At 49.7% G+C, this 27307-nt stretch overlaps 8 protein-coding genes across 8 annotated transcripts; 6 read left to right on the top strand and 2 right to left on the bottom strand.

Moving 5' to 3' along the window:
• Positions 1-2177: 2177 nt before the first annotated feature.
• On the top strand, positions 2178-3637 carry BDW70DRAFT_131266 (uncharacterized protein). The gene has a single exon (XM_073735956.1). The coding sequence runs from the start codon at positions 2629-2631 to the stop codon at positions 3574-3576; it is 948 nt and encodes a 315-aa protein (XP_073598457.1). The 5' UTR covers positions 2178-2628; the 3' UTR covers positions 3577-3637.
• Positions 3638-4476: 839 nt separating this feature from the next.
• BDW70DRAFT_131263 (uncharacterized protein) lies at positions 4477-5481 on the bottom strand. The gene is made up of 3 exons (XM_073735955.1): positions 5113-5481; positions 4739-5049; positions 4477-4654 (listed from the first exon to the last, which is right to left on the bottom strand). Exons 1-3 carry the CDS (start codon positions 5140-5142, stop codon positions 4609-4611), a joined length of 387 nt encoding a protein of 128 aa, XP_073598456.1. The 5' UTR covers positions 5143-5481; the 3' UTR covers positions 4477-4608.
• Positions 5482-7009: 1528 nt separating this feature from the next.
• On the top strand, positions 7010-8706 carry BDW70DRAFT_165737 (carotenoid oxygenase family protein; the record flags this gene model as incomplete). Its single annotated transcript, XM_073741815.1, has 5 exons — positions 7010-7192; positions 7243-7366; positions 7421-7797; positions 7852-7989; positions 8044-8706. The coding sequence occupies 5 exons, from the start codon at positions 7010-7012 to the stop codon at positions 8704-8706; spliced, it is 1485 nt and encodes a 494-aa protein (XP_073598455.1).
• Positions 8707-10479: 1773 nt separating this feature from the next.
• BDW70DRAFT_148428 (putative C6 transcription factor) lies at positions 10480-12725 on the top strand (the record flags this gene model as incomplete). The annotated part of the gene is made up of 7 exons (XM_073738865.1): positions 10480-10630; positions 10694-11203; positions 11263-11452; positions 11508-11645; positions 11704-12182; positions 12242-12481; positions 12547-12725. The coding sequence occupies 7 exons, from the start codon at positions 10480-10482 to the stop codon at positions 12723-12725; spliced, it is 1887 nt and encodes a 628-aa protein (XP_073598454.1).
• Positions 12726-13752: 1027 nt separating this feature from the next.
• BDW70DRAFT_8076 (uncharacterized protein) lies at positions 13753-16373 on the top strand. The gene is made up of 2 exons (XM_073744907.1): positions 13753-15084; positions 15143-16373. The coding sequence occupies exons 1-2, from the start codon at positions 13833-13835 to the stop codon at positions 16318-16320; spliced, it is 2430 nt and encodes an 809-aa protein (XP_073598453.1). The 5' UTR covers positions 13753-13832; the 3' UTR covers positions 16321-16373.
• Positions 16374-18815: 2442 nt separating this feature from the next.
• Positions 18816-20728, bottom strand: BDW70DRAFT_131257 (thioredoxin-like protein 1). Its single transcript, XM_073735954.1, has 4 exons — positions 20699-20728; positions 20268-20618; positions 20006-20153; positions 18816-19947 (listed from the first exon to the last, which is right to left on the bottom strand). The coding sequence occupies exons 2-4, from the start codon at positions 20344-20346 to the stop codon at positions 19182-19184; spliced, it is 993 nt and encodes a 330-aa protein (XP_073598452.1). The 5' UTR covers positions 20347-20618; positions 20699-20728; the 3' UTR covers positions 18816-19181.
• Positions 20729-21263: 535 nt separating this feature from the next.
• BDW70DRAFT_157656 (M1 family metallopeptidase) lies at positions 21264-24028 on the top strand (the record flags this gene model as incomplete). The annotated part of the gene is made up of 3 exons (XM_073740392.1): positions 21264-21412; positions 21478-23848; positions 23897-24028. The coding sequence occupies 3 exons, from the start codon at positions 21264-21266 to the stop codon at positions 24026-24028; spliced, it is 2652 nt and encodes an 883-aa protein (XP_073598451.1).
• Positions 24029-24272: 244 nt separating this feature from the next.
• hxB (putative molybdenum cofactor sulfurase protein (HxB)) lies at positions 24273-27304 on the top strand. The gene is made up of 2 exons (XM_073744901.1): positions 24273-24755; positions 24819-27304. Exons 1-2 carry the CDS (start codon positions 24662-24664, stop codon positions 27242-27244), a joined length of 2520 nt encoding a protein of 839 aa, XP_073598450.1. The 5' UTR covers positions 24273-24661; the 3' UTR covers positions 27245-27304.
• The last annotated feature ends 3 nt before the right edge of the window (positions 27305-27307 follow it).

Here is a 27307-nt window from a genome sequence, read left to right as displayed (position 1 = left end):
ACTTGAGGTTCCACACCCAGCGTTGGTAAACTCGATTAATTGCTGCTCGTGTAGGACCATAAGAGGTAGAGACGCCCTTGACTAGGTATACGGTGGCCAGGCAGAAGTAGTACCTATGCATGTCACCACCACGACAACGGACGGTCGAGCGCTACGCCCCATAATGCTAAATTTCATCTAGACGGACTGTTTGTAGTAATGCAAGTCCGCATCCTTCACTTCCCTCCAGGCTCCATCTTCACTGTAATAGAGCCAGTAGATCTGCTCATCCACGAGTTCTTGTAGAGTGACTGAAGTCTTTCATATTTCTCCCTGAGAGGTGCTAAGCTCTTTTGGTGATGACCATCCTATAGTTTCATTGCAAGCTGAAGAGGACGTGCTGATAGAGACGGAACACACTCCCATTCAAATAGGACAAGGACCTCCTGAAAAACAACTAGGAAACCAGGCTCCACGGCAAAACAACCAACAGCAATACAACACACTTCAAGTTAGGGCTCTCGTAAGAATAGGTATATTGTTCAGTCTTTCGAGGGCTCATACCATTAGTGCGGGAATCGGCGCGGGAATCCATCTGACACACTGCTAGGTAAAGATTTGGACCCTATCACGAACAATCAAGTGTCACAGAGCCAGACCGACATAACATTCATCAACTTTAATCCACGAATATGCCTAAAATACACCCGCCCGTGTGGCTGCATATTTGACTGGCGACCTCGTATTTGAAGTCACAGAGACAGAACTTCCCGACGCAGAGCTGAAGCCTTGTCAAAGGCACATCCATTCAAGATCTTAGAGTACATGCTAAAAACATGCATTAACACGCAAAACCAAATAAGAAGCAATGAAGCAATGTAAGAAGACCAATGAAGTCACAGCAGCCGCTTTCAAGCGTGAGTTAGGCACAAGTGTCGAGTAAGTTACTTTGCTTACCCAGCTTACTGTTTTAAAACAGCAACGTCCGCATCAGGCAGGAAGAAGACTCCGTATTTTTCTTCCTGGACGGTAGAGGTGCCTATCTGGCGATATATTTCAGAGTTCTAAGCATGAGTAAATCAACTACGTACATGCGAGAGCCGTGGGTTGATATTGTTTTTTGCATACTGTTGCCGAGCTTTAGAAAACTCCGAAACACCAAATGTCTTGGGAAATCAGTCTCATCCAGAAACACTTATTCGAGAGTACCAAATCGCATATGATATGATTGAATATCCAAAAGTCAGCCGTTCCACTCTCTGCGACCATTTTTCATTGCCAAAGACCAGCCCTTCTGGGCTCGGCTTTAGACCTTAACCCATACCTTGATCGAACCATCAGCGTATCCCGCAGCCAAATGCAGTCCAGTTGGTGAGAATGCCACAGCATTGACATTGTTAATTGCTGAGTGAACGATGATGCCTCTTGTGAGTGCCCAGATTCGGACATTTTTATCGTATGACGCTGAAGCAATTTGTCTGTTGTCTGCATAAAACGCAAGACCGACTATTGTATTTGTGTGGCGCGTAAGATCTCGATGGAGGCTTGCTGTCTCCACATTCCACATCTTAATTGACCTATCGTTCGATGCAGATGCGAGACTGTTGTCATCGCCGTGCTGCGGGAAGGCCACTGCCCTAACTGCGCCGGTGTGCCCTGTGAGCTGCCGCAGGAATTGTCCAGTTTCTCCATTCCAGATTCGAATCCTATTATCGAATGACCCAGAAGCAAGGTATTTGCCGTTAGAGGAGAATGCAACTGATGGTACCTTGTCTGTTATCCCCTTCAATTCCTTTGAGCTTGTGTCATCACTGCTTTGTAAAGCGCTGGTTAGGCTTCCCTATAGTTCTCATAGCTACATGGTTAAGATCAAGTAGTCTTACTTTCCATCATAGCGTTATCTGACGTTGCTCCATGCAACGATATATATCTTGGCCAATCTACGGACACCCATGCGTGGTGATGTGCACAGTACAGTGAAAGAGTTTTATAATCAATAGGGAGGTAAGGTTTAGGAAGCACACAATCTATATCTCCAGAAAGCTCCCGAATGCATTTTGCGTTTTTATTATTGGGGCGAAAAAGAGGGACGAGTTGGCAGTCTTGGCAGCCTAGTGCTGATGAGTGGTCGTTGCTACAATCGCGGAATCTAACACTTCCACTTCAAGACCACACCCCGATCCTTCTGCAACAATTATGTTCTCTACACTACCAGCTGAGCTACTGCTTTTAATAGCAAGCTTTCTTAATGACCACACGGATACTCTCCACCTCGCCTACTGTTGCCATGCCTTTTATCGACTGCTCTTACCGAAGGTCTTCGAATCACTTGACCTGTTGAAACACCGCAATGGACACCTACGTCACCTCGTCCATAAATTTATTTCATATCCAGAGTTTGCGCGAGAAGTGCGCACCTTGCGTGTGCACAATGGCTGGCGACCTACTTCCAGCGTGCGTTATGACCAGGAGCCAATCCATGCGCTCTTAGTAGCAATCTTTGGTTCTGGTGACGACTTATCTGCCTGGGAACGGGAATTACAGAATTACGAGTCCAATGATGCTTTTCTGGCTCTTCTCTTGCATCTTTTGCCGAATTTAGAAAGCCTTTGGGTGCAAGTTCATGATTTTTCAAATCTCACTCTCGATATGCTGGGTAGGATTGCGTACACGGATAAGCACTTCCAGTCGAATATGCCTCTATTGAATCTCAGAGAAATCACGGTGGAATGGTGGGATGCGCAAGACGCCATTGGAACTGACCATATTCTTCCAATATTCCGACTTCCCTCACTGCGCTCGTTTCATGGCAAAATGATCTGCGATGCGGATAACAATGATGATTCTAATGACGACGATCACGAGTTTGACGCTGCTGGATATATTCCTGGCAATGCTGGCAGCTCCAGCGTGGCTCATATCGACCTTCGATCATGTTGTTCTCGAAAGGGATTTGCTGATCTCATTAACGCACCCAAGAGACTCGAGTCTTTCGTTTTCGAGCATTCCAATGACCCCAACCAGTCCGAAGACGAGAACGTTTATGCATCACGATTCTACCCCCCACTTCGCAAGCATCGGAACAGCCTGCAGGAAATTGTACTGGCTTATGATGAATCAATAGACGGCGAGTATTACGGCTGGGATTACGTCGGGTCGTTTGCGGACTTTACCGCTCTCAAGAAACTCCGTCTAAGGTCTACCAGTATTCTGGACTGGGAACAGTGGGGAGCTGGGGAAGAGGCATCAAGAAATACACTAAAAGACGTGCTACCCCCTTCACTCGAGACACTAATCATTGATGGCATGCAGAGAGACCAAATGGAGGAATTAGCTAATGCGTTTGCAGTCTTGCTCTCAGGCGGGAACCCCCATTGCCCGAATCTGAGGTACGTGGAGATCACGAGCGATTGGATGTCTGAGGAGCAGTCGACCGAGGAGTCGAACCGCAGACCACGCCCTATACCGGACATGTTGCCGGAGTATGCTAGCTTCAAAGACATTATTGAGTCGTTGTGCTCTGGTGCAGGCGTCGAGTTTTGTCTTCGGGACCTGCATGTCGAGCATATCATTGAAGAGAATCGTTCCAGTCGGTGATCTCAGCGAAGGTCAAGAAGCTAGGTGCTATATATATGTCACTATACCCTGCATAGTTGTCTATAACATGTAGCCGTAAAAACTCAGTATCCACTCCCTTACGGTAATCGATCAGACATTGGCTACCTAAGCCCATAAGCGTCTTCGTGAAACAGTGTGCATCCTCTTAATATCTTTCCTTGCCCACGTCCTCTTCCTCTACCCCTCGCCCCCACGCCGCCTCTTATCTGCTTCTCCATTTCCTGCCACTGGCTCCTGATCTCCTCCAACAACTCCCACGGCGTTTTCCTCTCAATATTCCGTTGATTCATCATGGCATTTATATTTTCCCCAGCTGCTGCTTGCAAAACACGCATCAAATCATCCTGTGCCCGGATTCCATCTTCAACTGTCGCCCTCTTGTACGCCCCATTGCACCGCGTCCCATCCAGAACATAGCCGGGGGCCGCGGCATGAAAGGCTGCCTCACCCATGACATTGGTGAGTTGGATATCCGCCCCGTGATTAAGTAGACACTTAGCCGTCGCGGTCTGACGCAGATTCTGAACCATGACGTGCAGGGCTGTATTTTGTTCTTGTCGGCCTGATTGGCATTGGCTCCGTGCGCCATGAGTAATCCAAGTAGTGTGGTCTGGATGGGCGCACCTTGTAGAGAGCGAGGTCTCAACATATCCAACACAGATTGGCCCCGGCTATGAGGTATCCTGGGATCAGCCCCGTGCTCGAGCAAGCATTGGATTGCAGACTCAGCATGCTTGCTACCGCCACATGCTGCATGGGCTTGGGTGGTGTAATACAGGATCATGGAACTCGTGCTGTCAGGGATGTTTACGCTAGCGGGATTTGAGGATAAAAAAAAGCCTGAAGGTCTTTATTATTTTGACATCAATTTCCTTGTCTGGCCGCTTGCATTCTTCAAGTCCAGGGCCTGCAGCTGCCCAGTGCAGCGGGTAATACCTATTTTTGTCATGGGAGGAGACCAGATTGGGGCCAGTCTTGTGACCACAGTGAGAATCATATTCCAGGAGCCATTTAACCCACATCGGCATTCCATAACAAATTTGCCAGATGCAGCGTTGTGAGATCATGCACCCGTCCCTTTCTTTTATTGAACCGAATTAATGCCGTGGTTATATCATGGAAGTGCTGATGCTTCAAGTAGATATCAGCTCCTTGGTTGATAAGCTGCTGTACCAAGGCCTTACCAGCACGGGATACAACAAGCCCAAGAACACTGTCCCGTGGTTGACTCCAAGCACCAACATTGTTCTGGAAAGGAGGGGCAGTATCCTTGGCTGAATACCCCTTGTCAAGAAGGAACTCAAACAGCTGCTCCACTTTCATGATCTGATTTTGAACCCACTGGTTCCGATCGACGCCATCATCTACTGCCTCGTCTGTGTCTAACTGGAGCTGCTGCAGCAACGCCGCAGCCTCGAGGGTTGGCGTTCTTTCCGTCCTAAGGTCTCTGCTGTGCGGATTCACCTTCCCAAGCACTACGGATACTTGATTCTCCTGACTCTCCTGGCTGTCCAGAATAAAGCGCACTGTGTCTATATTTGCCATCCGGCATGCAGCATGCAGCAGTGGGAAACCATGCTGCTGCTCAGAATGTAATGGCTTGGGAGATTCCGAGGCAGCAACGTACGCCTCAAGCAGGATCTGGAGGGATTCGGGCTTGGCTTCCGAGGCTGCGAGGTAATGAGGGTCTCGTAGTAGGGGAGTCTGCGGTTGAGAATGGCCTCGGCTGGGAAGGAGGCAATATAATGGCGGAGCTGGGGGAGGTTGTTTTCTTTGACGATGGTGAGAATGGACCTGTTATCACGTATTTCAGGAGGGAATTCAGGGGAGTTGGCTTGATGAGATTCACACTCTCTCATTGTGATTAAGCTCTGATGGTGCACCTGTTTGTGCTGGTGGTAGAGATAATAGTAGTGGGAAGGAGGGAAAGAGTTAGAGGGAATAGATTATTTATATAATGTATTTTTCGGTCGATCAGAGTTCCCAGTTGGTTTGTACTTCACCCCCAAAAAATCCGTGCTTGGCCAACTTCGAAGCTTTATAAACCAACCAAAAGCAATACAAATTAGATAAGTTAATTAGTCTGGTGATTAGGAGATCTGGCTCTAGTGTTAGTGGAGCATGCTTCGATGCATCTAAAGTTGGAGAGCAGAATTGCCAGTTACCCGCCTCCTGTCTCTAACTGCTTATTTCTCAATGAAATAAGATCCCAGCTTCCTGACCTAAAAGGCCATGTGTACAAACTACTTGGTATTTAGAATAACGCTCTTTCTGTCTGCTATTCTCTATAGCAGAGCGAAGATTGCTGTTTTCGTTTGCTAGTAAGGTAGCATTGTAGATGGCCAACTGACAGCCTTTTATAAGATCCTCTACCATTTGCTTAGAAGGGGGTACAGGGTTTTAGACCTTCCCTGAAGTAGCTTCTTAACTAAAGAGCCTTGATGTAAACATGTACAGCTTGGTCAGCATTTCGAACATTTCTATCTTTCAAGTCTTGAATCGCGCATTGGATCCTGTCTTCTTGCCACATCAATTCCTTTGTTTCACGCGCTTTTCGTGGCATAGTGGATGATTGAAGTTGATGGGTCGTGGACGAGTCGGAATTTTTGGAGTTTCTACTGATCGGCTGGAAATATACTATATTCCGTATACCGTACTGGTGGGTAAGTAACCCTACTTGTTAGACTCACACCTGCCTACTTCTATTCCAGCAAAACTCTACCTACTTAGGTACTTAAGGTATGTTCTACGCATGTCATCTTGCTTATCCTGTCTTTACAAAGCCTTGTCTCCCCATCTTCATCCTCCTCTGACAGCCAGTTAACACTTTCTATATCTGATATGGATGTCATGCGATGTTCATTGTGTACACCAGGTGTACAAGATGAGACCGCTGGCTGGTTTATACCACATGATATTGTGGCTTGGCCGCGATCTCCAACCCCTGAGGTATGAACCCTCAGTGTCTCGTTTTGTGATCGAGAGGCACAGGAGATCTATCGTCAACGAGATAGATAATCAACTGTCATATAGCGTCCGATCCTTAGAGGCTACGTTCGTATAGTTGATACAGCTTCCTTCTGCCCTTTCCCCTTTGAGTATCCCCAACAATTTCCTTAGTTGATAAATATTATTATTTATGAAGCTTTCTATTATGTAGGTATAAATAAACGTGGCATTAAATACTCCTCAACCACCAGGACTACATAGCATCAGGCGGGGCAAGCGCCAAGTACCCATGCTCATACTCCGGGACTTGACCGGGGAGTTGTCGGGGGAGCAAAGGACAGCAGATCCGGCTGTTCCCCGGCAGGACCTCAGGCTTCCACGGTTGGTGGACTCTATAAACAGCGGAAGTCTCATTTGACAGGTCCTTGCAAAGCACTAACACTTCGTCAGCTCACCTTTCATGATGTCTGATCTCAAAGCTCACTTCCCGGACCGCCCCCAGTTCTCGGGATTCATGAAACCATGTCGCTTGGAGGGTGATGTCTCACATTTGGAGGTGTACGGCGAGATCCCCAAGGATATGGATGGGGTATTCTACCGGGTGATGCCTGATCCTCAATTGCCCCCCTGCATTGAAGACGATCCCGTAAGAACAAAACACCGTCCCCGTCCGATTGAGAAGGCTAACGCATGCAGTGGTTTAATGGAGACGGCAACGTCAGTGCCTTTCGCATTCACGACGGTCGTGTATCGTTTCGGCAGCGGTATGTGCGAACCGAGAAGTTTGTACGCGAGCGCAAGGCCCAGCGCGCCCTGCTGGGTAGGTCCTTCTTCCACCCCATCTACAGCTATTTGATGCTAATAGCCGGGTTAGGCAAATACCGCAACAGATTCACCGACGCGGTCGAGCTTAAAGTTCGCAGCACAGCTAACACCAATGTCGTCTTCTTCAACGGGCAGTTGTTGGCCCTGAAGGAAGACTCGCCCCCTTACGCCCTGGACCCCGTTACACTGGAGACTAGAGGGCTGTATGACTTTGAAGGCCAGCTGCCGTCTCTCACGTTCACGGCGCACCCGAAATTTGATCCAGCCACGGGCGAGATGGTTTGTTTCGGGTACGAGGCGCGAGGTGACGGTACACCAGACGTGTGCTATTACAGCGTCTCACCGACTGGAAAGTTCAGGGAGGTCGTTTGGCTGGTAGCGCCAGTCGTAGCGATGATCCATGATTTCGCGGTCACTGACAACTGGGTATGTATATTTAGTCCCCGGTCAGGGTTGCGTCGACGCTTACGCTGCTGACAGGTTATCTTCCCCATCATACCACAAGTATGTGACCTTGAACGAATGAAGCAGGGAGGCGAGCACTGGCAATGGAGCCCAGAGACCCCGTTCTACTTGGGTGTTATGCCCCGTCGGGGAGCCAAAGCCGAAGAAGTCAAGGTATGGCTGCATTTGCCGCCTTTCAAAAGCTCCAGGTGACTTAATCCATCACAGTGGTTTCGATATAAGAATTCTTTTCCTGGCCATACCGCCAATGCCTATGAGAACGAGCAGGGGCACCTAGTCATCGACCTAGGTTTAAGTGAGAAGAACGTATTCTTCTGGTGGCCCGACGCACAAGGGAACGCCCCCGAGCCCAGCTCGATTGTCTCTCAGCTCGTCCGATTCACCATCGACCCTCAGACCGATAACCTCACTCTTCGCGAGCCTGAAGTCCTGCAGGAGGGCAACTCGGAGTTCTACAGGATCGACGACCGATTCGCCACTCGGCCTTATCGACACTGTTACTTTGACCTGATGGACCTGAAGCTGGGTACTGATTTTGCGCGCATCGGTACCAAAATTGGCGGGGGATTCCCCTTATACAATTCACTGGCCCACTTGGACCACGCCACGGGACAGGTGGAGGTGTACTTCCCAGGGAAAACCCACCTGGTTCAGGAGCCCGTCTTCATACCGCGGAAGAACTCGAATATCGAGGGAGACGGCCATGTGCTGGCTCTGGTCAATAACTATGACACGATGGCAAGCGAGATCCATCTACTGGATACGCGCGATTTTGCTCGCGCGCAGGCCAAGATTCTGCTTCCGGTCCGCTTGCGTCAGGGTCTGCATGGAAGCTGGGTAAATGCGAGCGAGTTCGGGACAGAGAAGTGACAATCATCGTGTATCGACAGTGGGATCTTAGTGAATCAGTCAGCTTCCAGCTCGTACTCAGCAATTGCTGCGTCGGCTCAGACGGAGTCCTGAAGCCCTTACTCGCCTTGAGCCATTCATACTTATTAGCTAGAACATACTGAGGGTTGGTGTTGCAGTCTTGTTTGGCGGGGGCGTTCATGATAGAAGATATGTTCTATCCAGGGCGGCAAGGGGAGGGTAAGGATGAAGAAAGAGCATCCTGAGATCTAGCCCATTTTCTTTAGCACTACAACGACGCAACATTCAACGCGTTTCGGTGGGCTATGACAACGTATGCGTCGTTCTGAAGATGGATACGGCTTCTTTGACGCTTATATTCGACTGGATGATAAAACAGCGCACTAGGAAAACGCGTTCCTTCTGCTTTGGCTCTCGGTATGACATTATGGCATTGAGCTCTTCATTGCTCTGGGCACTGATTTCAATTCGTATGATGTATTTCGTCTGGGACGACCGTGTTCAGTGAATATGAATATTAACTACTTGTCAACCAGAGACCTCTCCTTACTAGTCAACTTACAGCACCGCTCGACCTTGGCCTATCAACTAATGTGAATTCAACATTCCTTCGGGAGATCAGGAGAAGCCCCTAAATGACCATAAAATTCTATAAGAATATCAAGACCTTCAATCCAATTGTTCGTTGTAGACCTCGGTCACATGACCAATATAGACCTGTAATCACTTCGATAGTCCAATACTCTATATACATGATTGATACTTTCTACCCCAACCGCGTAAAAAACACGATAATGCTTGCTGGTCGATAATATCAAGGGTAGTATCATCGCCGTATATCGTCCAGCGAGCACATGCTAAACACCCTTCTTCCATCGGACCAACGAAATGCAAATACTTCCCGTGCTATGTCAGGGCTGACTGGCTACCCGCGCTAACTCCCCGGATTCCCCGTCATACCCGGTCGACCCGGCCACCGCCTGAAATATTGGGAATAACCGAAGAGGGTGGATAACGGGAATGGTGACTTAGTCCTGGCTGGGCTGACCACGAGAGCTCATCGTTACTCAGCAACATCAGTGACCACATGTCAATGTGCGCTTTGGCATTTGGACCCCATAACTGTGCTTGCTTACTGGTTCTATGGTTCCCAAACCCAACAGTAACGTGTTTTGACTGCTGCCTGAGCTGGGCAATATCCTCCATAACCCTAAGAATTTGGCATACCCCGCACTGACAACAGCGTGGCTGATTCTATCTGCTCGCTCTGTGTACTGAAAAGGCCCGGTATCCTGCTGGGTATGCCCTAACCACTATGCCAATGGACCAGTCCCATGGAGCCCAGCCCGGTGACTCTGACATTCAGCACGCATCAAGACCTCAAGGCCGGAAACGGAGGAGAGTCTCCGTGGCGTGTCGGTCCTGTCGCGCACGAAAGTCCCGTGTAAGTACAATGGCATCTCTTGGGCGGGATTGCTGTTCTTGACCTCAGACGTAATGTAAAATAGTGCAATGGCACTCAGCCATGTTCGTCATGCGAGGATATGGGCACCGAGTGCCGATACGACCAGCCTTCGACTTGGCCTCGTACCTCCGTGATCGGTTCCCAGTTGGGGGACTTGTGAGTAATGTCTTTCTAGACATGGCCATTTAGCTAGTCCGATAGCGTTCTCATATTGTTCATATAGGCCGCAACCGAATGCAGTGCTAGAACGGCGACTCCAACTCATCGAACAGAGACTCCAGGTACTGGACCAAGACGCCAGATCATCCATGGCATCCGTGGCCACTGCAAATGCAACCCATGAAGATCAACAGCCATTAGATCTCGAAGGACGAAGTGCCACTGCTGATCAAGACGATGGAGTGGATGGCATGGGTGCCGTGCCTCTGAAAGATGGCGGCGAGAAAGAAGAGTATTTTGGTACGGCTCTTCATGAGGTTCACCGGCAGGCTGGGTTAACGATTATCTTCATCATTCTTGCAGGCATGTCATCAAATGTGGTCTTCTTGCGGTTCATCATGGAGACAATGAAGCAAGAAAATCCTCAAATTGCTCCTCCAACTTCGACCATGGCGGCTCCACCAGACCTGGGCCAAACTGGCAATGGGAGCATCGACGAGTTTGACGAAAGACGTGCGGCTACTACTAGCGCCCGTAGAGGCAGGCGTCCTACCACAAGAAGTCTCTTTACACTCCCTCCTCAACGAGAAGGAGACGCATTGTTACGTCTATACTTCACCACGGTCAACCTGATGATTCCATGCGTTCACGAAGACTCATTCCGTGACACGTATGCGAAAATGCAAAGAAATGGACTGGGAAGCACTGGGAGGCCGTGGCTTAGTATACTCTCCGTAATATTTGCCATTGCTACCAATGTGGCCGCGGCAATCTCGCCCACCAACGAACGGGCAACCAAGTCGAATATGTACTTCGAGCAAGCCCTTGAGCTGGTAAAGTGGGATATGCTGGGACGGCCATCATTGGAAATTGGTATGAACCAGTCCAACTGCGATTTCCTGTCGACTGCGCATGCGATCTAACAAACCTAGTACAACTTTTCCTCCTGATGGAGACGTACCTGGAGGGAACCACATCTTCATCCATGACATGGACCGTCCACGGGCTCGCAGTGAAAGGGGCATATCAGCTGGGACTGCATATACGGGATTTCAGGAATGCCTCGGCGATCGACAAAGAGGTGCGACGGAGACTATGGTACTGGTGCATCGTCAACGATCGGTAAGCAAGCCTGGCCCTAGTCGCGAGGTGGTTGCTTATAGTCAACTTGCTATAGTCTACTGAGCACCAGATACGGGCGCCCTCCTCTCATCCCGCTTTCTCACGTCCGGCTTGAACCCAGCGTGCATATACCATTCAGCAACGTGTCTAGCGCCACGACAGCGTCCAGTCTGGGCTTTTTTGATGCCATCATGTACGAGAACCTCAAGAGAGCCCATCAATCCCATCGGGTAGACTAACAGCACAAATAGGACCTTGACTCATATCATGGGTGACGCACTGGAACAGCTCTACGATCAAAACCTCGCATTGCAAAGCTCTCTCCCGACAAGCAAAGTGCTTGACCGAATCTTCGGACTTTGCTGGAAACTGGCAGAGTGGCAGGATGCATTGCCCGCCGATTTAAAAATAATCGATCCCGGCAAAGAGATGTTGGAAGATGTTCCTCTTACCGTTGGAACTGCGAGGTTCCGCGTCCTCCTCTCCCTCCGCTATCTTGGGACAAGGGTCTTAATTATGAGACCTGTCCTCAACCAGTTCCTCGTCATGGGCCAGGATGTGACTTCTTCTAATGAGCATCAGTCGGACTGGCTTCGAGACTCCGGCGCGACCTTGCTAGCAGGCCTGGTACAAACTTGCCGCAATGTCTTCCGGATCAGCAAGACTATTCTCGTTGGGTCACAGAGTAACCAGAATCTGCTGGGGGCTTGGTGGTTTTCGTGTTTTTATAGTATGCTAGTTACCGACAGTCCTGCCGACAAGCGCGCAAGATGACTAACTGCTATCTAGCATTCAACGCCTCTCTCGCCGTCATCGATGTCCTTATAGTTCAGACAGTGCCCATATCCGCTCCCCAACTACGAACAAACTCCGCATTTTCGACCGCCGAGCTCCGAGGATTGCTCGACACGGCGATGGAGGTGCTTACAGGCCTCGATCAGGGCAACAAGACTCTTATGAAATGCAGGGACACGCTGGCAAGACTGCTTAGGTGTATTGATCTCAACAGCAACGCAGACCCGACGCCCGGTAACTCCCTCCGACTAGACCACACCAGTTTGCCGTCAAGGATTGGAGGGCTAATGCACGTATAGACACCTTTACACCAGAATCTTTATCGCTATTCTCATCCGGTACTTGGACGGGCCAGCTCATGGATCCGTGTCTGTTCAGTTCTGAGGCCTCTCTGGGTCTTGCCATAGGGGCGTATGATAATGGATATGACTCTCACATACCCGAGATGGCGGAGTCCTGGGATATGGGTCGGATCTAGCACTAGTATCTGAACCAAGGAGTGAATGGGTGAATCCTTCATCAGAAACGTGCAATAAATAATTACAGTGTGCAACTTCTACCATACTCACTCATTCCATAAAGCTGAAGTATATATTAACACCCTCATTTAGGGCAAATGCAGCTCAAATGGGCCAGACCCCGAGACAGGATCGCTAAGATACCAACATCACCTCATAGAATAGACCGTGCATGTGACTAACAGATGTCGAATTTATCAGCCGCGAGGACTGGTGACAGTGAATCGCAATTTCCAGGTTTCGTGATATTACCGGACCAAAAGCCCATCCAAATACAGGGACCTCCCGGGAAACCAACTCGAAGACCAGGTTCCACGGCGAAACGGCCAACAGCTACCCAGCACACATCAAAATAAGACTCTCATAAGAATGGGTGTATTGTTTGGTCTCTCGAAGGCTCCATTTAGTTGCGGGAATAAGCGCGGAAATTCATCTGACACACTCTTACAAGATCTGTGAATCAAGTCTTCCCTCTGACGCCTCCTCCTCGCATAAATCCCTGCGGCTTGTACAGGACATGGTGGCTGTTGCAGGCCACAATGAACGAATAACCATACGGCTGCACATCTCCTATGCCGTTGTGGTGCAAGTCCTCAGCCCACTTCCTGTTCTGCTGGATTGCGAAAAGAAGAGCACCTCTACCTTCCGGACCCCCTCGGGTCGAGGCGATGCTCATACGCCACATGGTGCGCCTGAAGTGTTCAACAGACGATTTATTTTGTCAAGAATTCTACTACTAACGATACTGGCTAAGCCTTGACTGCTACACACAAACAGTTAATCTTCTGACTGTCTGGGGTCTTCTCACCCAAACTATATGCACAGAAACACATGCTGACTATCAGGACTAACACCTCCGCCAAACAGTTCCCAGGCTACAGATTTATAGCTAGCGGCCACGACCAAAGAGTATAGTCATTGCCTCTATCAGGTCAAGGAATTGCCACGTGATTTGGTGTTCAGCTCGTTCTACTTGGCGCACGAGCATTTCTCTCAGCTGAAGCGGGGTCAGATCTGATTGTCATGGACAACCTCTTGCAGTGCTCTAGAAGAGATAGCAACTCCCAATGGCGGACCATTTATTCTTTCCTGACGCACCTCCGAAGCCCCTTCGAATCAAGTATGACGGCCCACTATACGATGGGAGCGATTGGGATACGTTTCCCATCCACTGTGGCTGGCTAAACGAATCCGGAGCAGAGGACTTCCTTGCACGCTACATTCCCTACGTGAAAATACCCGAGGAGCTGAATTACTTATTTCAATACCGATCCATGATGGAGTGCTGGCTCTACTTTGGCATGCTGCACTATGTCTTCGGTGACCAGCTGGACCAGTCCGACTTTGTCCTTTGTGAGGAGAAAGAAGGCCAACAGCAGTACATCACGACAAGACATTTGCACAAATATGTTGAGAATGCTGACGACTGGAAGAAGAGCAACCGCGGAGCGCGAACGGTTGAGATTGTTCACAAAGTTCTCGACGCTCTTCCGGGCTATATTCGCTTTATAGGGGAAGAAATGTGCTTGGCCATTCGTCTGGCTAGCCTTACTCTCTGGAACATTGCAGTTAAGCGAGACGGCCCCCAACCCAACCCTAGCTTGTTGGGAGCGTGGTCTCTTACCAGCAAAGAGTTGGAGAAGATGCGGTTATTCGATGGGTGGTGTCCCCTGGATGCAGAGAAGTGTTGTGAAGCCGGGATCTACCTAGATACCCAGGCTTATCTACTACAATTGCGTCGTACCAAACCCAGCTGGAACAACAGAACACATGAGTCTTGTAAAAAGACACAATGCGTAGCGGACAATATAGATGAGAGCAAGTATGTTACTCGCCATGTGCAAGAAGATTGCACCTGTTCGCACATCCACGCAGACAATGAACAGTTACGCACAGTTCTTCTGGACGGGGGAATCCCTCTTGCAATGATCACCCCTTGCGGTGAGGACGAGCTTGGGAGCCAGCAGTATGAGCTCAAGATTGTGAGGAAACGTGCTAACAAGTCATATGTAGCCATCTCCCATGTATGGGCTGATGGACTGGGCAACCCCCAGGGCAACTCTCTTCCACACTGCCAATTGGAATTTCTTTACAAGCAGGCCAGGCGCCTCCTGCGTGACAAAGAATACATTCCTGGCTATGATGAGAAAGTATATGGATCCCTGCATACTGGGGCTGCTCGATTTGCCCATTTCGCGGCCAATGCGGCTCGGCGAGGAGACAATTCTGTGCTGGTGTGGATTGATACATTGTGCATCCCACATCAAAGTGACGCTCGCAATCTGGCAATTCAACGCATCCGCGACGTTTATACCAGTGGTCAGTGCAAGCTGTAATAGTTAATTTCATGTATATTTGCTAACCTGACTGGTCACAGCTTCTAGGAATTTGATTCTCGATTCCGAGCTGATGCTGGTCGACTCGCGCTTGTGTAACAAAATGGAAGTTTGCCTGAGAGTCCTTTACTGTTCAGGCTGGATCCGCCGTTTATGGACGCTCCAGGAAGGACTGGCCGCGAAGGACAAGCTATTCGTGCTGTTGTCTGACAAGGCAATCAATATTGGCACCATCCCCTACATGCTCTTTAATAAGGTCGACCAAGGAGAATTGCCGATTTTCCAGGAGGGGATTGCTACGATGGCCGCGGTTACTTGGTACTCGTACTTTCAAGAGCCCACTGACTATGCCTCTAAATTCCATCGTTTTGTCGTCAATAATGGAGATACTACGGGCCAGGGAAAGTTAATAGCTTGGAACTGGTTCAATGTAGCAACACGAGCCTCCAGCAAGGATCGTGATCGTCCTACCGTCCTAGCAGGTCTCCTGAATCTTGATGTCGGCAAGATCCTCAAGGTCAAGGAGGCCGATGAGCGCATGCGGAAGTTATATAGCATGCTGGATATGTTTCCCCAAGACGTGATCTTCCTCGAAGGGCCGCGATTTGAAGAATACGGATTGGGATGGGCAATAAAAACCTGTCGATTTACAAGCGAATTCACTCCGCTTGCCAGTGATTCTGGAAACATCACGCCACGGGGCCTCCACGTCACATTGTATCCTTCACTAATAGCTCTTTCTTCCGACCTGTTTGATCTCGCATTGGCTAAATCAAAACAATCTGTTCCTGACCAACGACAGATGGATTGGGAGCAGTGGCTTGACGATTCCAAGCCCCATTGTGCTCCTGAACTTGATCTTGATGCCGATTATGATCCTGACTATGATTCGGACCCAAGCAGCCCAGCGACAGAGCCAGACGACACAAAGCTGTCATTCTTGCACTTAAAGGGGACAATTCAAGTCAATCTCAGCCAAGGCGAAGCGTATGGAATTATCTTAAGGTCAGCCCTTCCTGATCAAATATACACCCAGTGTGCAGTGGTGGCACTCCAGACAAGTGAACATGGGGTCCATTACGGGCGATACCTTAGCACAGGGAGTATTAGTGCTGTTACTTTCGATAGGAACGTGCATTCGGTGGATTTGCCAGAGGATGGTTACCTTTTGGCAGGCACTTGGGGTGATGCGCAAAAATATCAATGGATTGTTGGTTAATCAGCAGTATCAGTCTTCAGTGCAGATATAGAAATAAGATTTTTTAGAGTCAAGGTTTGTTTAGACGGCCATAATCTCTTAAAAACAGATACAGATTCTTACGTGTACCAACTGCCACGGCGTTCCATATTCAGATGGATCTCAAACTGGGTGTTTCTCTTTAGATTCGACAAGGATGATTATTACCTAGACAAACACCTATGCATCCGCTCCTATTACGACAGCACCGCTGGAAACAAGAAACCTGGAGGATAGCAGTGAGAATTGTCTCCAGTTTCTTGACCAAAGCGCTTGAAGAACAGAAGTTTGAAATTAGTGGTCAACTATCACCTTCTACACATATAGGGATACATCAAGGAGTAATTCAAAACACAGATAAAATCTCTATCACAACAAACAGAACACAAGCAATCAGTCCTGCCTCTACATTTGTAACATCGACGCAGGATGAAACTAAGCCCTCTATACAGAAGGAATGAGCGCCGGGGCAGTCATTGTAGAGCTCTAGGCTTCTGGGATAGTAACGCCTTGCGATTCGAGATGATCTTACATCTCTCTGAGCAGATGACCAGTTGTCTCGATTGGAACGGCTTCGAGCTGTTTAAAGGCATGGATTTATCTATCAGAGATGGCTCGACTTGACTCTCGCGATGAACCGGACAGAAATGCTATTGGGTTGTTTAACAAGAGAAGACTGGAGTACAGTATCAACTAACATAGGCAGCCATTGCCTCGATTTGCCCAGCAGCAAACAATGAGAACAGGCGAGGAAAATGGCTCAAGGGGTCAGCCAGTGGCAGATGCAGCCTAACATGGTCAAATGTCTTATAGTTCATCTTAATGAGCTCTAACCATGCTGACTATGCGCCCGACTTCGTGCAAAGAATCCTGTGCAACGCTCGCGCTTGTGGGATCCAGAGACAACCATGAAGCATAGAGGCAGCACTCAGACGGCGGCAGCAGAGGACATGGCCAAAAGCTGCTTCATAACTATACTGCAAATCCTTCTCCCTCCCATCCATCTGACAAAAACCAATCGCAAGTACCTCAACAAATCCGGCTGCTCTATCTGCGATTCCTACCGCAATCTGGATCCCTGGGCCTTTTCGAGTCATAAAAATGGTCTCGGCCAGTAAACAATCCAGGTCTATAAGCCACAAGCACACTGGCCGTTGGCGTCGCCTTGCAGCCCGGGACGGGCGTACCACCCGGAGAGGCAGACACAAACATCGACAGTCCGCATCCGGATGCAGGAGAGGTGTTGTTAATCGACGTGTTCAGCATCAAGAGACCGCGTACCGAACTCCAGCCTGGCCAACCGACTGAACGATGTTCAAAAAAATACTCCCACGCTTCAAGCATTTCTCAAGCGCCTCCCTCAAGCGGGAGAGTCCACCTCCACACCTCTTCGCAGCCCAGCTTCTTATAAAAGTAGTCTCATTTAGCAGACCAAAGACGAATATACTATATAGTGTTACCTTGAATGCTCCAAATGTCAACCGGCAACTTTCCAGGCCACTCCATCGTTCGTTTACAAACGGGGCTTAGAATCTACCACTCCCTGAGCCTGTTCTACTGGGCTGTCATTATCGCCTGCGGAAATCCTCTTCGCATTCTGAATGGGAGGTTATATTATATCGACAACTACGATTAAAGATTTCAACTCTGCAGGACCCACTAGCTGACGCAGATGGCAGCATGGGTATAGCATAGTTTCTTCAAGTCGCCTCGTGGTAGAACGTCGGGTAGGCGCAGGAATCTCAAGTACCACGGCGGCCACGGGCATAGTGAGTCCGTGTCGGAACCTGGAACAGCAAACGTACCCTCCAGTCGTAATCAGATCGTGGCCAGATCAATATTCTTCCATATCTTTTCATCCATACTAAAATTCAGCAACAGGTTGGGTGGGGACTGGAGCCCCGACCCCTCAAAAGTCACCTTGAAAGAGTCCAGCTATTGAACAAACAGAAAAAAAAAAAAAAAAAAAAAAAAAAAAAAAAAAAAAAAAAAAAAAAAAAAAAAGAAACCAAGCATCACAAGACGGCGAGATGTGGCAAAGAAAAGAAAAAAAGAAGACAAATCCAACATCCAAGCCAGAGCAACCTCAACGATGAAGCGTCTTAGGCATCGAGACAGGAATTGGAATTCGAATTATGGGGGAAAGCAAAAACAAAAGCTTGAACATGGCCTCAGTGGATGGTATTAAGATCAAGCTCCTCACTTTGTGGGAGTCAGTCTCTTCCTATCATATGTTTTAACATCCAATAATCTCATCATAGACCTATGTTTGTATGAGAAAAGGAAGAGAGAAATGGCCGAGTGAAGGTTTTTCTAAGCTCCCAGCCTTGCTCACGTAATCAGTCTACACACAACAAACTCGACAGGTAAAAAAGGAGAAACAGATTTCTCCGTTCCGAAAATCTGTTCCCATAAATACTCCCACACGAGCCGAACATTTTGACTTTTTTCTTCTTTCCTTTCTTCGTGCGGCGACGCAACTATTCACCCGTGTTGCCTGGACATCTACACTCAGTGATGTATTTTCAGGTGTCCGTTGCGTCACAGAAGATTGGAATTGCACGCCGGTTCTTACTTTATTGGTCTTTCTGATTTTCTTCGAGGATGAGACCATTTGGTTTGGGATCGGACATTACACCTTCAAGTCTCAATGTTAGACGAGAAGTCGACACTGTAGATTGGGGATTCGTAAATGGAGTTTTTTGATAGACTCCGTGGTTAATTTACACGTTGAAGCTCAGATTTTGATGTCTGTTGGATTCATGGCCGCATATTCGGAGTTCATTGTAGTCGTAGTCTAAAGATGTACTTTGAGCTCGCCGTTACGATATATCCCGTCGCATCTATTCACCCTGCTCGTCACCGATTTTCTCCAGCTTGCCCATCTCTCGCTTCTCGCCGGCCTCTCCAAAGATGCGGATTCTGTCGATGCGCGTCTTCTCGCCGTCGCCGTCACCTTCCACAACGAAGATATTCAGCGAGAAGACGTTCTGGAACTTCACGAACCGCAGGTCAATTCTGGCCGTGCCGGTCTTTGGATCCCAGTCGCCAGATTCGATCGTCACCGTCTGCACAGGAGGAATGTCATCCGCCTCATCGAACCCGAGAACATGCGACCGGTTCGTGTACAGGTGAATCGTCCGCGGCCGCATCGGAATCTCATCGTCATCCTCTCCCTCGGCTGGCGGAAGAGACGTGATATGGAGCGAGTGGACCTTGAGTGTAGACTTGAATGGGATGAAGAGCATCAGCTGTTCGTCAGTGTCGCTCTCGACCCAGTCCGCTGCACCATCCTTGCCCTTGCCGTTTCCAAGCGCAGAGGGCTTCGACGAGTCAAATAATGTCCTGGCCACGCCGAACTCGCTGTCTCGGTTCAGCAGTTCGAGTCCCCTCACGTCGTATTCTTCCGTGATGTCGCTGTAGCCTTTGGGAGTTGCAGCTCCGATCCAGGTGCCGCCGGAAGAGGAGCCCTGAGCAGAGTCGGCTGAGGCTTCGCTCTTGCTGGCTTCGTTGGCAAGCTTCCGGATCACTTGGTTTAGCTTCGTGGGGTCTGCGCCGCGAATGGTGTTCGTTGGACGGCCGCGCTCGAATACAATGAATGTGGGCATGCTAGCATACATTAGCTTCGAACGTTCTTAAAGCAGTAGATTATTCCAGGGACTCATACGCTGTAACGCCATATGCCTTGGCGATCTCTTGCTGCTTGTCGACATCGACCTTCGTGAAGGTGATTCGGTTCGGACGCGAGAGCTGCGCGGAGAGCTGATCGTAGACAGGAGCGATCGCGTGGCATGGTCCGCACCATTCGGCATGAACTAGATGTGAATCTGCATGTCAGTATCCTCACTTGAGCTGGCAGAGCTGGCAGGCCTCGCCAGAAGAGGGGCCAAGGACAGAGGCGGGGGATCAACAAGGAGGGAGACTCTTACAGTCTGCGACAACGAAGGTAGAAGAGGTCAGGAGATTGTTGAATTGCTCCTTTGAGGAGATATGAATAGGGGATCCCATTGTGACGGTGAGTTAGGAGTTTATGTAGGAGAAAAAAGTTGGGAAAAGAATGATGTTGACAGCTCGAGAGCTTCGGATCTCGATATGTCATCAGCCCCTCCGCGGTGAGGAGTGCCGAAGTGTCACCGTTACCCCTTTAGTGCGCAGCAAGCCTACTGTAACTAAACAGTAATGGATAAAGCGGTGTGCTATGAATATCGATAATAGAAGACTTATCCAGCTTGACTTTGTTAACAACTTTCGAGGGTTCCCTGAATGTATCCGCTTGCCAACTGTATATATATTCCGGCCTTAGCTGCGAACAACAAGCCATGAACGATAGGGATATATTGTTCAATTGCATTAGGCTTACAGATTAAACCATGGTATTAGGCACAGCGTCAGCTCTTTCATGGGTTTTACTGAGAATCCTATTATGCCTAAAGTCGGTAACGGTGAGTGAAGACTGAAGCCTAGGTGAGATGCTGCCTGAAACATGAGGCATTAAAGCGTGATAGACCGCTTTCCATAAACAAATGACCGCGGCTTGCCGTTCTGCCACCTGGGGATCGAGTTTGAGCTTTCTCTGATCTGAATCTTTTCCCCTGCAGCTGTCAATGTTGGTTGTTCAGGCCCATTGAACCTATTCTCTCCATAATCAGACTACATTCTATTCTAAGGCCTATTACCCTTTGCATCATCTGCCTTTTAGCGTATTTGGGTGGGGCTCCTTCAGTTTGATGCGTCGCCTGTCCTCCTCGCGGCTCCCGCTGCTGAACTCAGCACGGCCACCGCTTTCTCGACCCCCCCGACAGCTCCCCACCCTCAGCTCTCGTCTGCTCTCATCTGCCCCTCCCTCTCCAACTCGCCCTCATCGACTCTTCTCCCGACGCTCCCCTCTCTCTCAGACTTCGAAACGCTATTGTTCATATCGCAGAATGTGTGGTACTCGACGCGCTGAGGCGGCCGGTTCGACTAATGTTCCTGGCCGTGAGGTTCTGCCTACCAACGTCAAGCCTACTCACTATGACTTGACCCTTGAACCAAACTTTGAGACATTCAAATATGACGGAACCGTGGTTATTGAGTATGTTGTGTCGCGGGCATTGGGAGATTACCGAATGGAGCCTTGAAGCTGATAGCTCCATCTAGCCTACAGGTCGCCGAAGACACAACGTCTATTTCTCTCAACTCCACTGAAATCGACATTCACACAGCTACTGTTTCCGCCCAAGGATCAGTAGTCAGCTCTTCGCCCGAGATTTCGCTTAACAAGGACAAGCAAGAGGCCACCATCAAGTTCTCTGAAACCATCCCTGCCGGTTCGTCAGCTCAGCTCAAGCTGACCTTCACCGGCACGCTCAATGACAATATGGCCGGTTTCTACCGCTCGTCTTACAAGACACCGCAAGGAGAGACCAAGTACATCGCCTCGACGCAGATGGAACCGACTGATGCCCGCCGAGCCTTCCCTTGCTTCGACGAGCCCGCGCTCAAGGCCAAGTTTACTGTTAGTCTGATTGCGGATAAGAGCATGACCTGCCTCGGTAACATGGATGTTGCTTCAGAGCAGGAGCTTGAGGGTGGAAAAAAGATAGTCAAATTTAACACATCCCCGGTTATGTCAACATACCTGGTGGCTTTCATTGTTGGCCATCTCAACTACATTGAGACTAAGAACTTCCGCGTCCCCATCAGAGTATATGCTACGCCGGACCAGGACATTGAACACGGTCGTTTCTCTCTAGAGCTTGCGGCGAAGACACTCGCGTTCTACGAAAAGGCCTTCGATAGCGAGTTCCCGCTCCCGAAGATGGATATGGTTGCGGTGCCCGATTTCAGTGCCGGAGCCATGGAGAACTGGGGCTTGATCACATACCGTATTGTGGATGTGCTTTTGGATGAGAAGACCAGCAGTGCCTCGCGGAAGGAGCGCATTGCTGAGACCGTTCAGCACGAGCTTGCCCACCAGTGGTTTGGAAACCTGGTTACCATGGATTTCTGGGACGGCCTCTGGCTCAACGAAGGTTTCGCTACCTGGATGTCCTGGTATTCTTGCAACAGCTTCTATCCCGAATGGAAGGTTTGGCAGACGTACGTTATCGACAACCTGCAAAGTGCTCTTTCTCTCGATTCCCTTCGCAGCAGTCACCCAATTGAAGTGCCCGTGAAGCGTGCGGACGAAATCAATCAGATCTTTGATGCCATCTCTTACTCCAAGGGTTCCTCCGTCCTGCGCATGATCTCGAAGTATCTGGGTGAAGATGTCTTCCTCCAGGGCGTTCGTAACTACATCAAGAAGCATGCTTATGGCAATACACAAACCGGCGACCTCTGGTCCGCCCTTGCCAATGCCAGTGGCAAGCCTGTTGAAGAAGTTATGGATATCTGGACAAAGAATGTTGGATTCCCTGTAGTCACAGTCTCGGAGAACCCTAGCTCTTCGTCCATCAAGGTCAAGCAGAATCGATTCCTTCGCACAGGCGACGTCCGTCCTGAGGAGGATACCACGATCTTCCCAGTCATGCTTGGCTTACGCACGAAGCAGGGTGTCGACGAGGACACTCTACTGTCGGAGCGTGAGGGCGAGTTCAAGCTTCCAGACCTTGATTTCTACAAGCTCAATGCTGACCATTCCGCTATCTACCGCACGTCGTACACCCCAGAGCGTCTTACCAAGCTCGGTGAGGCTGCCAAGGCGGGCTTGCTTACCGTTGAGGACCGCGCAGGTATGATCGCTGACGCCGGTGCCTTGGCTGCCTCGGGATACCAGAGCACTTCCGGACTCCTCTCACTGCTGGCTGGATTCGACAGCGAACCTGAGTTTGTTGTCTGGAATGAGATCTTGACCCGTGTAGGTGCTCTTCGCGCTGCTTGGGTTTTCGAAGATGCCCAGACAAAAGACGCGTTGGAGGCGTTCCAGCGCGCTCTGGTCAGCGACAAGGCGCACACACTGGGCTGGCAGTTTTCTGAGAACGACGGCCACATCATCCAACAGTTCAAGGCTCTGCTGTTCAGCGCCGCCGGAAATGCCGGAGACAAAACTGTGGTCCAGGCCGCCCAGGACATGTTCCAGCGCTTCGCTGCTGGTGATATTAGCGCCATTCACCCCAACATTCGCGGCAGCGTCTTCTCCATTGTTCTGAAGCACGGCGGTAAGAAGGAATACGATGTCGTGTATGATCGCTTCCGCAACGCCCCCACCTCTGATGAGAAGACTACCGCTCTCCGCTGCCTTGGCGCCGCCGAAGACCCTGAGCTCATCCAACGCACTCTTGGCTTGGCTCTTGGTGATGAGGTCAAGAACCAGGATATTTACATGCCACTTGGTGGTCTTCGCAATCACGCCGCCGGTATTGACGCACGCTGGGCTTGGATGAAGGACAACTGGGACACCCTCTACCAACGCCTACCCCCCGGACTGGGCATGCTCGGAACTGTTGTTCAGATTTGCACTGCTAGCTTCTGTACGGAAGAGCAACTCAAGGATGTGCAGAACTTCTTCGCAAACAAGGATACCAAGGTGAGTTAATACGCTTTTTCTTTTGTGCATTTGGCTGACGAAATTTAGGGCTACGATCGTGCTATTGAGCAAAGTCTGGACGCAATTCGCGCCAAGATCAGCTGGGTCCAGCGCGACCGTGCTGATGTTGGATCATGGTTGACGTCGAAGGGATACCTTCCGGGTAATGGTAAACTATAAGCCAGGGATGAAGGCATTATATCAAGGACAATGTCAGAATACATTACATGACTACTAGTCTAAAGGAAATCACCACTTTCGGATTGAGTTCGTTGTGTAAATAGGGTAAAGCGCGTAGATCAGGGCTCTTTAACTGGCAGGTGATATTTCCCCAGCCCTTCCGTATCAGCTTATCGATGAGGACAAGAGTGGGGAGCTTCCTTCACCTTCATCATGTACGCCTAATAGATAATCATTGTCAAAGAAAAGGCTTCACCTACCGATCGCGCAGCTTTCAGTATAATTCTCTATAAGGTTGGGTGGACAGTCCTTGTCGCGGAACATCGGTCGGGACCGTCCTCTCCATCCATCGCCGTCCAGAGCTTTCTCCATCGGCAACCTCCGATAAGAATCTACAACCTACGAGATCCCGTTCTCATAATTCTTGAAAACGACATTGTCAGAGAACAGCTTTTACTGGACCATGGTTGATGCACTCCTTGGAACTCCCCGACTTTGACCCTCCCCACTATTGGTCGAGCGGCAGCTGTTCTTCGCATTCACCAGATCTTTCGCCACCTGGGATCTTGATGATTATACAACAAACCTCGATAATGCTTCAACGCTGTGTCTATATCTCTTAACATCTTCAAGATGAACATGTCCAAGGGAAATGCAGCAGGGTACTGCTCTGGGTACTCAGAGGACGTTGACATCATACGGGAGCGCGAGTATCCCTTGCTGAAAGGTAGTTAGCATTCGCCTCCTCCATCTGAAAGAAACGTCGTGCTCACTGGCTCCAACCCTATAGATACAACGTATCTCGATCATGCAGGAACTACGATTTACGCGAACTCCCTGATCCACTCGTTCAGCCGTGACTTGATGGGAAATCTGTATGGAAATCCGCATTCTATGTCTGCTTCATCCCAGCTCTCGGCGCAGCGCGTGGACGACATTCGCCTTCGAGCACTCCGCTTCTTCAATGCAGACCCGGACGAGTTTGACCTTGTTTTCGTGGCAAATGCCACTGCCGGGATTAAGATGGTTGCAGACGCCTTGCAAAACTCACCGCAAGGGTTCTGGTACAGGTATCATGTGGATGCTCATACGAGCCTGGTTGGAGTGCGGGAGCTTGCAAAGATGGGATCCAGGTGCTTTGTACATGATGACGAGGTGGATTCTTGGATTTCTGGACTGGGATCGCGGAGAGAAGAGTCACTTGGGTTATTTGCGTACCCTGCGCAGTCGAACATGAATGGCCGTCGTTTTCCAATGCGATGGTGTGAGCAGATACGTGCGCAAAGGGAAAATACAAACAACATGATCTATACGCTTCTTGATGCGGCATCCCTCGTCTCAACATCTCCACTTGATTTAAGCAACATAGCGGCCGCTCCGGATTTCACCGTACTCAGCTTCTACAAGATATTCGGGTTTCCTGACCTCGGTGCGTTGATCGTCCGCAAAAGTGCTGGAGATGTGTTTAAGCACCGAAAGTTTTTTGGGGGTGGCACGGTAGACATGGTTCTGACGGACGGGAATCCGTGGCATGCGAAAAAGCAATCTTCCATCCATCAGAGCTTGGAAGATGGGACACTCCCATTTCACAGCATAATCGCTCTGGATTCGGCATTTGAGACACATGGTCGGCTGTTTAGGTCTATGGAGAACGTCGCTTCTCATACGCTTTTCCTAGCCAAGCGACTGCGTGACCGGATGAATGCGTTGAAACACTACAATGGAACGAAAGTCTGTCAGCTGTATATGTCGCCTAACTCCAGCTACGACGATCCTTCTTCACAGGGTCCGATTCTTGCTTTCAACTTGCGAAACAGTCGTGGCATGTGGATCGGTAAATCAGAAGTCGAAAGGCTAGCGAGCATCAAGAACATCCAGATCAGATCTGGAACGCTTTGTAACCCGGGGGGTACAGCATTAAGCCTAGGTTGGACTGGAGCGGACATGCTTCGCCACTTCTCAGCCGGAATGCGGTGCGGAGATGACCACGACATCATGGATGAAAGGCCGACTGGAATATTACGGGTCAGCTTAGGTGCTATGAGCAGTCTAACGGATGTCGACTGTTTTACTGCATTCCTTGAGGAGTTTTACGTGGACAAGCCTCCTGAAGGGCTCTCAGTACCCCTGACAGGGAACGTCTCCCTGCATCAGCCCAGCTTCTATGTGGAAAGTCTCTCCGTATATCCTATCAAAAGCTGCGGGGCGTTCCGAATTCCGGATGGCCAGCGGTGGGAAGTGCGGAGAGAAGGCCTAGCTTGGGACCGGGAATGGTGTCTCGTGCACCAGGGTACTGGCGTCACCCTCAACCAGAAGAGATACCCTTGCATGGCACTGATCCGGCCAACTCTTGACCTTGAGCGTGGTCTTTTATGTATCACTTGCAGAGAAGCCAATTCTCCAGATGGGAAAACGTTAGAAATCTCGCTCAATCGCATGGGCACGAACTCTCTCACTACATCTCTGTGTCAGAACGCTTCCAAGCCCTCTACAGTCTGCGGCGACAAAGTCGTCCTCCAAGCATATACGTCCCCGGCAGTCTCGAATTTTTTCACTAACTTCCTCGGCGTACCTTGCACACTAGCAAGATTTCCACCGCAATCATCAACTAGATCCTACTCTCGAGCCACTGCCGCGATAAATAGGGACCAAAATTATAGTCAGAAGCAGAGCCCCAGCATGCCAGGCTCATTCCCCCAAGCACCCTCCTCACCACATCCATACCCGACTCCCATTCTTCTATCTAATGAAAGCCCCCTTCTACTCATATCCCGCTCATCTGTGAACCGCCTGAATGAATCCATTAAATCTGCTTCCCAACCCTGCTCAAACTCGGGCAGCGCCGCCAGCAAGAAAGCAGTCGCTGCAGACGTCTTCCGCGCCAACGTCGTCGTTGCTGAAAACATCCCGACAGCGGAGCGGCCGTATATCGAGGATACCTGGGCGTCGTTGAGCATCGGCTCGGGCCCTGAGCAACTGCGTTTCGACGTTCTTGGCTCCTGCGAGCGTTGCCAGATGGTCTGCGTGGACCAATATACCGGGCAGCGGGGCGATGAGCCTTATGTAACGCTGGCTAAAACTAGGAAAGTCGATCGAAAAATCTTGTTTGGGAGACATATTTCACCTGTTGGCAGGCCCAAAGATGCAGAAAGTGGGTGTTTGGGAACGATTATGGTTGGTGATGCTGTTACGCCATCGTATGACAATGAATCATGACGCTGTTTGGGTTGCACGTGTATTGGCTGTTCTAGAATATTGTTATACCCAGCTTGTAGCATT

Source organism: Aspergillus foveolatus (assembly GCF_047715535.1).
Source record: "Aspergillus foveolatus strain CBS 279.81 unplaced genomic scaffold BDW70scaffold_10, whole genome shotgun sequence".
Lineage (NCBI taxonomy): Eukaryota > Fungi > Ascomycota > Eurotiomycetes > Eurotiales > Aspergillaceae > Aspergillus > Aspergillus foveolatus.
The sequence above is the reverse complement of the archived record's forward strand: the minus strand, read 5'-3'. Positions and strand labels throughout refer to the sequence as shown.